Raw genomic sequence first — 12,392 nt, forward strand, 5'->3', positions numbered from 1 at the left:
GTCTGAAAACACAGAGATGGGGGTTACAGAGCAATCTGCTGTGATTTGACAAAGAGACCCAGCACAGTACAGCAGACTCAGGGAGGAACTAAATGCATGGTAAGTGAGGGGGGGCTCAGTGCTTTCCTAGGACATGCCTCTTTCTGAGCAGTGGATGTCAGAATAAGTGAGCAGTGGAACAGAGGGATTAGTGAGCCAAATACAGAAGCTAGACACATAAAAAAGACATGTAAAAAATCTGCATGATCTAGTGAGTAGCATATAGAAGCATTAGTTTCTTTTGTGATATGACAGGTACACGTTAAGCCTCTTTAATCAGCTGATCATCTTGGGTATCAATCTGATTTTAGAGCTGAGAACCTTTCTTATGTTTAGGTAAAGCTATGAATATTATGTATCTTGTTGCTGTTTTGCAGAGCGATGGTCTCGTTTACATCCAACCCTGCCGAGTATCAATGGAAGGGATTTTTTTACGCCATCTTGCTGCTCGTGACAGCTTTAATCCAGTCGCTCTGTCTGCAGAAATATTTCCAGGACTGCTTTGTTTTGGGAATGAGAGTCCGTACGGCACTGACAGCTGCGGTGTACAAAAAAGTGAGTATACATGGTGTAATGTTTACAAAGTGTACATGAATTGTGGTAAATAATTTAGTACAGTGTTTCCCAACCAGGGTGCCTCCAGCTATTGCAAAACTACAACTCCCAGCATTCCCAGACAGCCAAAGGCACCCTAGTTGTGAGACACTGACGGAGTGGGCATCCAAGGTCATCTCTAACTTTGGACGCTATATCAAATGTAACCTTTATTTATGCCATATAAAAATGTTTGGCCCCCAAAACATATATTTGTAAGACCGCCAGGACCAAAACAAATCAACCTAAATAAACCTAAAATAGACCAACCCTACTCGCGCCAAAAAGGAGGGTACCAATTGGGTGCCAGGATACCCTCAAATTGTCAGACAAATTGTAAAGTAGTGCATCATATTAAAGATAAAGAAAAACTCTTAGGCTCACCCAGTCCAGAGTTTGGCGGTGCGTTTCGGCATCGTTCCATTTCAAGTTCTGATTTCAAGTCTCATTTTATCCTGGGTTAATTGGGTCTAAGACAGGGGGTAAAAGTATGCGCAATAGGGTGCACTACAAATGGGGCCTGTGTTTTCTTTAGGAAATATTGAGGTTGTATTGTGATCACAATAAGCCCATGTGCAACGAAATGTGTACCCCCCCCCCTGCTTTAATCTTTGTATGTAATGATGAAAACAGTAATCTAAGCAGTAATAGTATTCTATCAAGGACATATCTCTTTGTTGGACACTATACAGTGGTCCCTAAGGTTACGATAGCAATTGGTTCAGGGACGACCATTGTAAGTTTAAACCATTGTATATTGGAACCATAACTCTATGAAACAATTGTAATTGGTTTTAATCACCCAAAATGTCATCCAATAAATAAAAAAGTGAGGATTAAAGTAAATAATTAAATAACTAATACACATGAAGCAAGTCCTTATATATAAAAGTAAGAACGATCTGCTGGGAGCTGTAAATCACAGTATGTGTAGAGGACAGGAGCTTCTTCAGGGTCCTGTACAGTGTCACACAGTGTCCCAAAAAAGTAACATGGAGCCGCCCTCACCTGGTGTCTAAAGGAGCAGCTAACACTGGCATAGGTGTGGTGACCTGGTACAGAACATGTTACACTGCTTGCCCTGTCAGGTAGATGTTGCCTCAGGGATCTGGTTTGACCCACAGCTCCAGGGAATTTGTTGTTTAATTTTGTATTTAATGTTTTATGCCAATGTAGGTTGTTTATTTTGTCTATATTGTGCCTTTAAGAGAAAGGTTGTAGAGGTTTCCTGTGATCACTGTGGCCATTAGAGTCATTAGTCTTAGCCCCCTGGTATGTCTAGACCGTCAGTTAGTGAGGAGTAGATAGTATAGCTCAGTCAGAGCTAGATGAAGCATCTCTGCTGTTCCCTGAAGACAGGAGTAGTGGTTGTGAGGAGAAAGAAAGAAGTTGAGTCTACTGTGTGGAGAGAGGAGAGTCTATGCAGCGCTCACGTCAGTGGAGTCTGAGAAGTCAAGTGTCAGGCAGCTACACCTAAACGCTAGCATCCTGCCATCTAGGTAAAGTCTGTCAAAGTGTAGTTGTGGGGAGAAGTCTCCATATCACCAAAAGGGCCCCATAGCGCAAGTCAAGGATAACGAGAGTGAAAGCCTCAGGAGGCTCGGGTGCAAAAGTCAAAGTTCACCACTGGCAGTAAGCAAATTCGTGGATGTAGCGGGGAGTACCCAAGTCTGTGTAAGTTGTCTCCCAAGCCAGTCTAAAGACCAGTCAAGTCAGTTAAGTCATCACAGCTGCACCACCACTCCAAGTCTCAGAGTGCCCAGTGATCTAAAGAGACATCCTTTGAAACTTTACCCCAGTTATTTCACTACAAAGATTGCTGTTATAATTGTGTGGACTGTAACATCTGCCTGCAAGAATATTCAGTAAAAAGTAGTTTCTGTGACCCTGCATTGGTGGTCTTTATTGCCTCAGTGCTTGGCCCATGATGCTGCTTATCCATGGCATGCGGAGGTTAATACTACCCTGGCGTCATTATTCCAATCACAACACCCTGTCAATTCACTCCACACCATTAGCCACCACATAGGTAAAGAGTAGTACAGAACATATAGTACCTACCTGTACTGTACAGTTGGTGCATGCATTTGAGTAATACAGATGTTTTACCTGTGAAATGCCCATTCGGATTTGTCAGATCTTCCAGCCACTGACACGTTTTGCAGATCTGGACTGTCCTTAACATTGTATGTTAAGTATGTTCACTTTACAATTATCTGGAAAAGACCATTGTATGTTGAAAATATGTATTGTTATGGTTTTCTTTATCCCTTTAGGCACTGACTGTCTCCAATGCCACCCGGAAAGAGTCAACAGTGGGAGAAACTGTAAACCTGATGTCAGCGGATGCACAGAAATTCATGGATCTGGCAAGCTACATTCATCTCATCTGGTCATCACCGCTGCAGATCGCTATTTCTGTGGTATTCCTTTGGACAGAGCTGGGACCATCCGTCCTGGCAGGACTTGGAGTGATGATCCTCTTGATACCATTCAATGCCGTCCTGGCTACTAAATCAGAGTCATTCCAGGTGAGACTCTCAGCTTCTGCCAATCTACTGGGCACGCACTAATTGCACAAAACTGGTGCCAGGTAGAGCGGTGGCATAACCTTCGATTTGGCATGTCCATTGCTAATGTTGGAGAATGTGAGCAGGCTGCTGATCAAACAATGAGGACAAACACGGATCCCTGCTGCCATCATTGGATCACTAATAGAGCCCCAGATAAAAGAAGGGTAATTGTGGCTGGCACTTCAAAGTGAATCTGTCATTAGTATCACCTGCACTAACTTGTTGGTACAGGCTTGTAGTGTTGATGATACCCATGATACTTACCACCATCAGATCTGTGGCTCCATTCGTCATTGATTGATCCTATTATTTTTTTTACGATATATGCAAATCACCAGACTTGGTGCTCAGAGGGCGTTCCCCAATTCATCCCCCCCCCCCCAACCTGTGAACGGTGATGTCATCACTGCTTCTTCCTGCATCTGCCTGGCTAATGAATGTTCATAGAACTCCATCTGTCTGCTCACTCCTATCCACTTCTGCGCATCCGCCGCATCCACAGTCTAACATGGCTGCGGTTATGATGCATGCATTGTAATGCATATTCATTAGCTGGGCAGACAGAGGATGATGCAGTGGTAACATCACCATGCACAGGGGGGCTTGGGAACACCCACCACGCACCAAGTATGGAGATTTGCATATACAGAAAAGAAGGATAATGGACAAACAGAGCCACGGATTTGGCAGTGGTAATTTAGTGCAGGTGATACTGATGACAGATCCCCTTTAAGGGTGGGGTAACATAGAGCACATTCCACAGCGTATATGTTAGTCACAAGAGCGAGTTCCCTGCCGTGGCTGGGTAGTTCTGTGTGTCCATTCTTATCAGCCGATTTTCCGACGGCAGTCACAAGCTGACACACAGAGCTACCATGCCGAAGCAGGGAGCTTGCTCTTGTGACTGTCGTTGGCGCATCCACAGCGTGAAATATGCTGCACATGCACTCCATGTAATCCTACCCTAAGGGGGCACTGTGGCTGTCAGAAGTTTGGAGGGCACTGTAGCTGTCCATTTTATGGGAGCACTATGGCTGTTACTGTCATGGGGATACTGTGGTTGGCACTGGCATACATTCAACGTCATTAGGTAAGGGGTTTATCTAAATTTTAAGAGGTAAGGCGTGTCTGAACATTCTATCCTTGAGATTACATCTCAAAAGTAGGTTGGGAGACCGGGGCCTGTTCTTGCGTTGAGAAGGAGACCAGTAGTTGGTTCTATGGCTTCTACTATGACGCATGGAGTCAAAATATTGTGTTTTGCAGATGAAAAACATGGAAAACAAAGATAAACGGCTGAAAATTATGAATGAAATTCTGAATGGCATAAAGGTAAGGATTGGGCTATATATATTTCACTGCTTTATGTCTGTATTTGCCCTCCTCCATCATAGCTGTCATATTTACTTTACACCACGTGTCTTGTTCTAGATCTTGAAGTTGTACGCGTGGGAACCTTCATTTGAGAAACAGGTGCAGGAAATCCGTGAGAAGGAGCTGAAGGACATGCTACACTTTGCCTATCTGTTCTCTGTGTCCGTGTTTGTATTCAGCTGTGCCCCATTCCTGGTAAGAACCTGGTATTTCCAGGCAGGGGCGGCTCTGCCTACAGGCAAAATAGGCAGCCGCCTAGAGCGCCCTCTTGATAGTGGCGCCGCTCTGCCTACTGCAATAATGTTAGCCAGCATCCGAAGCACTCGCCCATCCAAAGCACCTGCCCATTCAGCAAAACCTTGCCAGGCTACCCCCACCTGTACTATAATAATCGGCATCTTTCAGCCTGCTGGAGGAGCACAGCACCACCTCTGAGGCAGACAGGGGCGATCCCCAAGGTCAGGTCCGTTCAATATCCTGACATCGCGCGCGCCTCCATACATTGGGAGGAGCCAATGGGTGGGGTTAAGGGGCAGCAAAATTAGCTTTCGCCTAGGGTGGCAACATTTTTTGCACCAGGCCTGTTTCCAGGTATAACATGGCACATCCTATGTTATAGTCTTGAGTTGTCATTTCTATACATAGACAGATGAATAAAGAACTGAAGGGGTTGTATTAGAATAGAAAAGCATGTCCGCTTTCTTCCATGTAACTCTTTAGATCAGTGTTTCCAAAACAGGGTGCCACCAGCCATCCTGGTTGGGAAAAACTGCCATAGTTGTTTAAGGGGAAAGAGAGAATTTGGAAAAATATGACTTATAATGCCTTAACGATAGATTGACAATTTTCTGAAAACCATGTAAAGTCTAAACTGGACACTTGCTGTAAACATGAATAAATAGCCAACTGGGTGTTACCATCCCTGTCCTGTCTGGCATTGTCAGCTTTTATTGGATAGTGTCAGGAAGTATAGGGACACGCCCCCGACTGGTAACACCTAGTTGGCTATTTAGTCATAAATTTCTAGGAGGAATAACATAGGGACATTACAACACAAGGTTTAAGAAAAAGTTGCTCCAGAACTGCTATTTTATGGGGAATTCAAGTATTTAGGTAGGTCACAAGAAGCCAAAGGTTTTCTTTAACCCCTGCATGACACGTGTGCCCTGTTGCGCTTTGGGTGTATGAAGCATGCTCACGATCTGTCGGCAGCCGGGATTCACCGCTAATGCTAGACATCATTAACCCTTCAGATGCCACAATCAAAGTCTATCATGGCATCTAAAAGTGCTAAAATACACGTGCTGGTTGGTTAGGGAACTGAGGTAGCCAAAGGTCTCTTACACTCCTCTGTACCATCCACTCGTCGCTCTGATTATAGAGTCTGTCTCGGCAGGCTTTATAAGCAGAGCGCCGATAATACTATTCAATGCTGTAATGTCGCATATCATTGAACAGTGTTAGCAATCGACAGACTGCATGTAGTAGTACTCTATGGAGACCTAAAAAATGTGTAAATATTTTAAAAGTATAAATAATAAAACAAGTTTAAAAAATATATTTAAATAAGCCCCTCTCCTAATAAAAATTTTAATCAACCCAATTTTTCATTTTACATATTTGATATCTCTGCATGCAGAATTTTATGAACTATTGAAATATAATGCTTATGTATATAAATATATCAGGGGACAGTACAGAGATCTCTCCCATGATCTTTTTATATCCAGGACTGCATCTATAACAAGGGGGCATCCCCTACGTCTTGAGTAGTGATGAGTGGCAGGGTCATATTCAAATTTGCCAAATTTCGCAAATATATGGATAAATGTTCGTCCTATGTTCGTGAAATTCGCATTCGCTATGTTGGTTCACTCTTTTTTTTTTTTTACCATGCAAAAATTCGTAATGAAATTCGCATAGTGCGCATGCGCAATTATAGCTTTCACCTAAAAGAAGGGAGGGATCAGTGTCCAGTCTGGAAGTGCTGATATTCGCATAAATCCGCATAAAAAAAAAGAACATTCGTTATTACAAATATATATATTACTATATTCTAAATATTTGCAAAATCGTGAATAGCTGATATTTGTGGTAAAAATTAGCATTTAAAATATTCGCGCTCCACACTAGTCTTGAGGAAAGAAGGTTTCTACACCAGCACAGACAGGATTCTTTACTGTAAGAGCAGTGAGACTGTGGGATTTTCTTCCTGAGGAGGTGTCATGGTGAACTCTGTAAAAGAGTCCAAAAGGGGTCTGGATGCATTTTTGGAGAGTAATAACATTGCTGGTTATGTATTCTAGATTTATAGGGACAGAAGGTTGATCCAGGGATTTATTCTGATGCCATATTCGGAGTCGGGAAGGAATTTTTACCTCTAGTATGAGGGTTTTTTGCCTTCCTCTGGATCAACTCAGTAGGGACTCATTAGGGTTATAGGTTGAACTTGATGGACTCTGGTGTTTTCTCAACCTTATGAACTATGTTACTATGTTATGACCCTGCACGGTAAACATCGGGAACTTTAAAAAACACCAAATGCCAGAATTGCTCATATTTAGTCCCTTCATCAAAAAAAATAAATGAATAAAAAGCTATCACAACGTACTATCTAAACAAAAATTTTAGGGGTCAGAATAGGTAAATTTTAAGCATATTCATTTTACATTTATTGAAAGAAAAACTTGCATTTTTTTCCCCCACAGATATTTTTTTCTTGGCTTTGCTGTAGATTTTGTGGTAAAATGAGGGATGTTATTACAAAGTAGAATTGGTCCTGCATGAAACAAGCCTCATATGGTGGAAAATTCTAAGAGTTATGGCTATTAAAGAGATTAAAGGGGAAATGTCCAGAGCAGCACATGTTTGCTATGGGGATTTTCTCCTACTCTGGACAGTTCTTAAAATGGACAGAGATGTCAGCAGAGAGCACTGTGGTCATGATGTCAGCAGAGAGCACTGTGGTCATGATGTCAGCAGAGAGCACTGTGGTCATGATGTCAGCAGACAGCTCTGTGCTCCAAAAAGAAAAGAAATTCCTCTGTAGTATTCAGCAGCTAATAAGTACTGGAAGGATTAAGATTTTTTAACAGAGGCAATTTACAAATCTGTTTAACTTTCTGGCACCAGTTGATTAAAGAAAAGAAAAAAGTTTTCCACCGGAGCACCCCTTTAAATGTCAAGTTTATACTTTCACAAGTGTAATGGTATCACTCAAGATTATATGAGGGTAGAATGAAAAGTTTGGTTGTAAAGATTTGTTAAAAACTGATGAAATATTTCATTCTGAATGTCCCTCCCATGATGCCTTGAGCTGAATCACAGATTCCAGTTCCACCTTGGTGTAATGCAGACTACTTTTGTATCTATACTCTTCCAAATCTGACCCTGGATCTAATAATCAAACTAACATCACCATATGGATCTAATACATATTCATGTCATATACACATCAAGAGTAGTGCAGTATATATATAAAAGAGAGGGCCCCATGGCAAACATTAAAATGGTCTCTGATTATGGTGCTTGGTATTTCATCCCCCATCCCAGCCTTCTTGTTGGATAACAGTGCAGTTCTTATTCTTCCAGGTGTCGGTTGCAAGTTTTGCTGTCTATGTTGTGGTTGATCCAAACAATGTGCTGAATGCAGAAATAGCCTTCACTTCCATCTCTCTGTTTAACAACCTGAGCTTCCCCCTCTCCATGCTGCCCATGCTTATTTCTTATATGGTCCAGGTAAGTAAAAGAGCTCCGATATGCATCTACCTTCTAAGGCTATGTTTACACAGCAGAATTTACTAACGGAATCTGCTGGGAAAAATTCCACTAGAAAAGTCTTCAAAATTTACTGCACATTGGGGGAGATTTATCAAAATCTGTGCAAAGGAAAAGTTGCCTAGTTGCCCATAGCAACCAATCAGATCGCTTCTTAAATTTTGCAGAGGCCTTTTTAAAAAACGAAAGAAGCGATCTGATTGGTTGCTATGGGCAAGTGGGCAACTTTCCTCTGGGCAGGTTTTGATAAATCTATAAATTCTGCAAAAACATTGAACCTGTCTTTAAATTTTGCAGAATTCCCAGCGGAATCCCATTAGAGTCAACAGGGCTTTGAATTTTGTTAGAATTCTGTGTTCTGCCAAAATTCCACTCAAATTCGGTAAAACTGGAAAAATTCAGCAGCAAGCTATGCAGAACGGAATCACTAAATTTGAGCAAAATCAGTAAATTTCCCCCATGTGAACATAGCCCTATGCAGAATATGCAGTATACATATCACTTCACTAATTGACTATGGGCACCCCCTGGATTTGGGTTGTTAAAGGGGTACTCCAGTGAAAAACATCCCGTATCCAAAGGATAGGGGGGGGATAAGATATCTGATCGCAGGGGTCCCGCCGCTGGGGACCCCCACGATCTCAGAGTTGGCAGCGGTATGTCTGGAATACAGAAGCTTGGAGCTTCCACGTTCGTGACGTCACACCATGCCCCCTCCATTCATGTCTATGGGAGGGGGCGTGACAGCTGGTGCGTAGCCGTGACGCCTCCTCCCATAGACATGAATGGAGGGTCGTCAGTGGTCAGTCATCCGGCATGGAGCAGAGTTCGTTCCGTGCACAGATGACCAGGGTGCCGCATCGGGGATCATGGGAGGCTCCAGCAGCAGGACCCCCGTGATTAGACATCTTATCCCCTATCCTTTGGATAGGGAAAAAGTTGTTTTTTGCCGTAGTACCCCTTTAAGTGCTGCTCAACACTAACAACATGACTATAGATGTAATATGTCAAACTGCTATATGTATAATTGTCTTCTATTATCCCTTAATAATATCCAGACAAATGTATCTTGTGCCCGGCTGGAGAAATACTTGGGAGGGGAAGACTTAGATACCTCTGCTATACACACTGATTCTAGTGTTGGTAAGCATACATCAATGATCCACCATATACCCTTATTCCAATCATATGGAATATATAATAGCAGCCCAACTCTTGATTATTCAGACCTTATGCCATGACTAAAAGTCATTAAGACCCGAAACACGTCAGTGTGTATGCTCTGTTACATTGGATATTGAAATAATAAAGAAACATCCTTTTAACTGAAAATCCTACTGCTGGACATATAGGAGCCCATTACTTGCAAACGAAGTTCCCACTGTTTTGATCTTATACTATTTCTGTAGATCTGACTAACGTAATTGCCGTAAAATTCCTTTAATTGAGCATCATTTATTTGCTACAATAATACTGCATGATACTGGTTTAGTTTATTTTATAATGCATTAGTTGGCAATATAAGTGAGAAGTAGTAGTAATAATAATAATAATAATAATAATACATTATGATTCACAGATGCTGCTATCCAGTTTTCTAATGCCACGTTTACCTGGGAGCAGGGCACATCTCCAGCAGTGAAGAAGTAAGTTGAGATTGCATATTGCCCTAATGCAGTGGTCTCAAACTGTGGCCCTCCAGATGTTGCAAAACTTCAACTCCCAGCATGCCCGGACAGCCAACGGCTGTCCGGGCATGCTGGGAGTTGAAGTTTTGCAACATCTGGAGGGCCACAGTTTGAGACCACTGCCCTTATGTGTCCGGTAGCAAGTAAGACAGGTCTGTTGTTGTGGGCACCGCCATGGGCACGTTGTCAGTCCACACCTCTGAGGTCCACATATCTTATCTTCTTTACGTAGCATCAACCTGGATATCAAGGAAGGTCATCTGGTTGCAGTAGTCGGTGCTGTTGGGTCTGGGAAATCATCTCTTGTTTCTGCAATGCTTGGAGAAATGGACCATGTTGAGGGACACATCAATATAAAGGTACATTGTATTTAGTGATTTACATCTCCTGTCTATTATACTGTATACAATTATGAGAAAAAGAACATATACACTCTTTGAATTCTATCGTTTTATATATCAGGACAAAATAATAATAATAATAAAAAAAAAAACATTTGGTGGGGAGTATTTATGAAGCCTTTTACTCAGGTTTTCCTGGGTAAATTTGTTGCAATATTTTGGTGCAGTGCAATTTTTGTAACTTTTTGTGCTTCTTTTCATTTACGTGCTTTTTTTTTTTTGCTGCGGTAGTCGTGTTTTGAGTTGAGTTTTTGCAGTGGTCAGGGATTCAGGAAACTGCAACTTTTTGTAAAAGTTGCATACTTTGGCACAGCTCAGACTTGGAGCAATCAAATGCCAATTGGACGCGATGGAATAAGTTAAGCCGCCGGGACCGAGCCAGTATGATGCGGGACCGGGCGCATGGCCTACAGGTACGCTCTGCGTCCTTAAATGGGTACTCCCGTGTAAACCTTTTTTTTTTTTTTTTTTTTTTTTAAACAACTGGTGCCCGAAAGTTAAACAGATTTGTAAATCACTTCTATTAAAAAATCTTAATCCTTTTTAGGGGCTGTAAACTAAAGAGACATCCAAAAAAGAAATGCATTTCCTGTGATGTCCTGACCACAGTGCTCTCTGCTGACCAAAACAGGAGAAAATCCCCATAGCAAATATATGCTGCTCTGGACAGTTCCTAAAATGGACATCAGAGGTCAGCAGAGAGCACTGTGGTCATGACATCAGAGGAAATGCATTTCTTTTGTATTTGTCTTTAGTATACTGCCCCTAAAAAGTACTGGAAGGATTAAGATTTCTTAATAGAAGTGATTTACAAACTTTCTTGATTTAAAAAAAAAAAAGTTTTCCACGGGAGTACCCTTTTAAGAGGTTAACCCCTTAACGACGCATTTCGTATATTTACGTCTTGCACCGGCTCCCGCGAACCCCCCCCCCCCATCTTCATGCAGCACCCTGCGTTCTGAAAGTTATTTCCAGAACGCTGGGTTTGGGTTGCCGTGGTTTTGACATCACAACACGCCCCCACGATCCCTGTGATCAGACTTCTTATCCCCCATCCTTTTTATAAGGGTATCTGATTTCCTGTTTTTTCTTTAACTGGGTACCTAAAGGTTTATTTTTATTTTCGCCTTGCTGTATTTGAGAATATATGTATAAAGTAATAGGAAATAGAACCTTTTCTTAGTAATATAAACATTCATTTTTAGGGTTCTTTGGCCTATGTTCCCCAACAAGCCTGGATCCAGAACGCCACGCTGAGAGATAACATCTTGTTTGGGGCCCCTCTAGATGAGGAGAGATATCAGCGGGTTCTAGAAGCCTGCGCCTTGCTTCCTGACTTACAGATGCTGCCTGGAGGAGATATGTCAGAAATTGGAGAAAAGGTGATCCTAGAACTCAGTAACGAAACCATGATTCAGCGAGGAGCCTCAACTCCAATCAGATTCCTAAGCCTGAGAGACGAGCATGCAGTCTTGCTACTATGCACTGTATGAATGTTATATTTGGGGCCGTTACAATAAGGCTGTATGATTTGTTATTAATTTACTATATCGCACGGTATTTATAGTGCTGGGCAAACGTTTTAGGCAGATGTGGACAAAAATGTAATATTGCTTTCAAAAATAGAAATGCTGAAATTTTTTTCCCATCAATTTACAAATTGCAAAGTAAATGAACAGAAGACAACCAGGATCTTGAATGGTATGTACCGGGCAGTCCAGCTATGTGTAGGGGTGAATCAGGTGAACCGGTGTAGGTGGTGCTCAATCTCAAGCATGAAAATGCAGATACGCGTTGTAGCAAACAAGTAAAGAAGGATGAGCGGCCACTCACCAAATCCGTGTTCCAAAGCTTTATTCTTGTGTATTCAATGCATAAAAATTCGCCAGCAAGACGGGGTCAGACGCCTGGGTGGCGCTGCAGGCGCCACCCAGGCGTCTGACCCA

General features: G+C 42.1%; 1 protein-coding gene across 1 annotated transcript in view; it reads left to right on the plus strand.

Moving 5' to 3' along the window:
- The window catches only part of LOC130281575 (ATP-binding cassette sub-family C member 2-like), a 68,385-nt gene that overhangs the window by 31,310 nt on the left and 24,683 nt on the right, over positions 1-12,392 (plus strand). Inside the window, exons 9-17 of the mRNA XM_056528918.1 lie at positions 417-594; positions 2,910-3,164; positions 4,473-4,538; positions 4,638-4,775; positions 8,172-8,318; positions 9,416-9,500; positions 9,937-10,003; positions 10,278-10,404; positions 11,652-11,828. Coding sequence (XP_056384893.1) covers positions 417-594; positions 2,910-3,164; positions 4,473-4,538; positions 4,638-4,775; positions 8,172-8,318; positions 9,416-9,500; positions 9,937-10,003; positions 10,278-10,404; positions 11,652-11,828 — 1,240 coding nt within the window. The remainder of the gene's footprint in view (positions 1-416; positions 595-2,909; positions 3,165-4,472; positions 4,539-4,637; positions 4,776-8,171; positions 8,319-9,415; positions 9,501-9,936; positions 10,004-10,277; positions 10,405-11,651; positions 11,829-12,392) is intronic.

The sequence above is a fragment of the Hyla sarda genome, chromosome 7 (genome assembly GCF_029499605.1).
Source record: "Hyla sarda isolate aHylSar1 chromosome 7, aHylSar1.hap1, whole genome shotgun sequence".
Classification (NCBI taxonomy): domain Eukaryota; kingdom Metazoa; phylum Chordata; class Amphibia; order Anura; family Hylidae; genus Hyla; species Hyla sarda.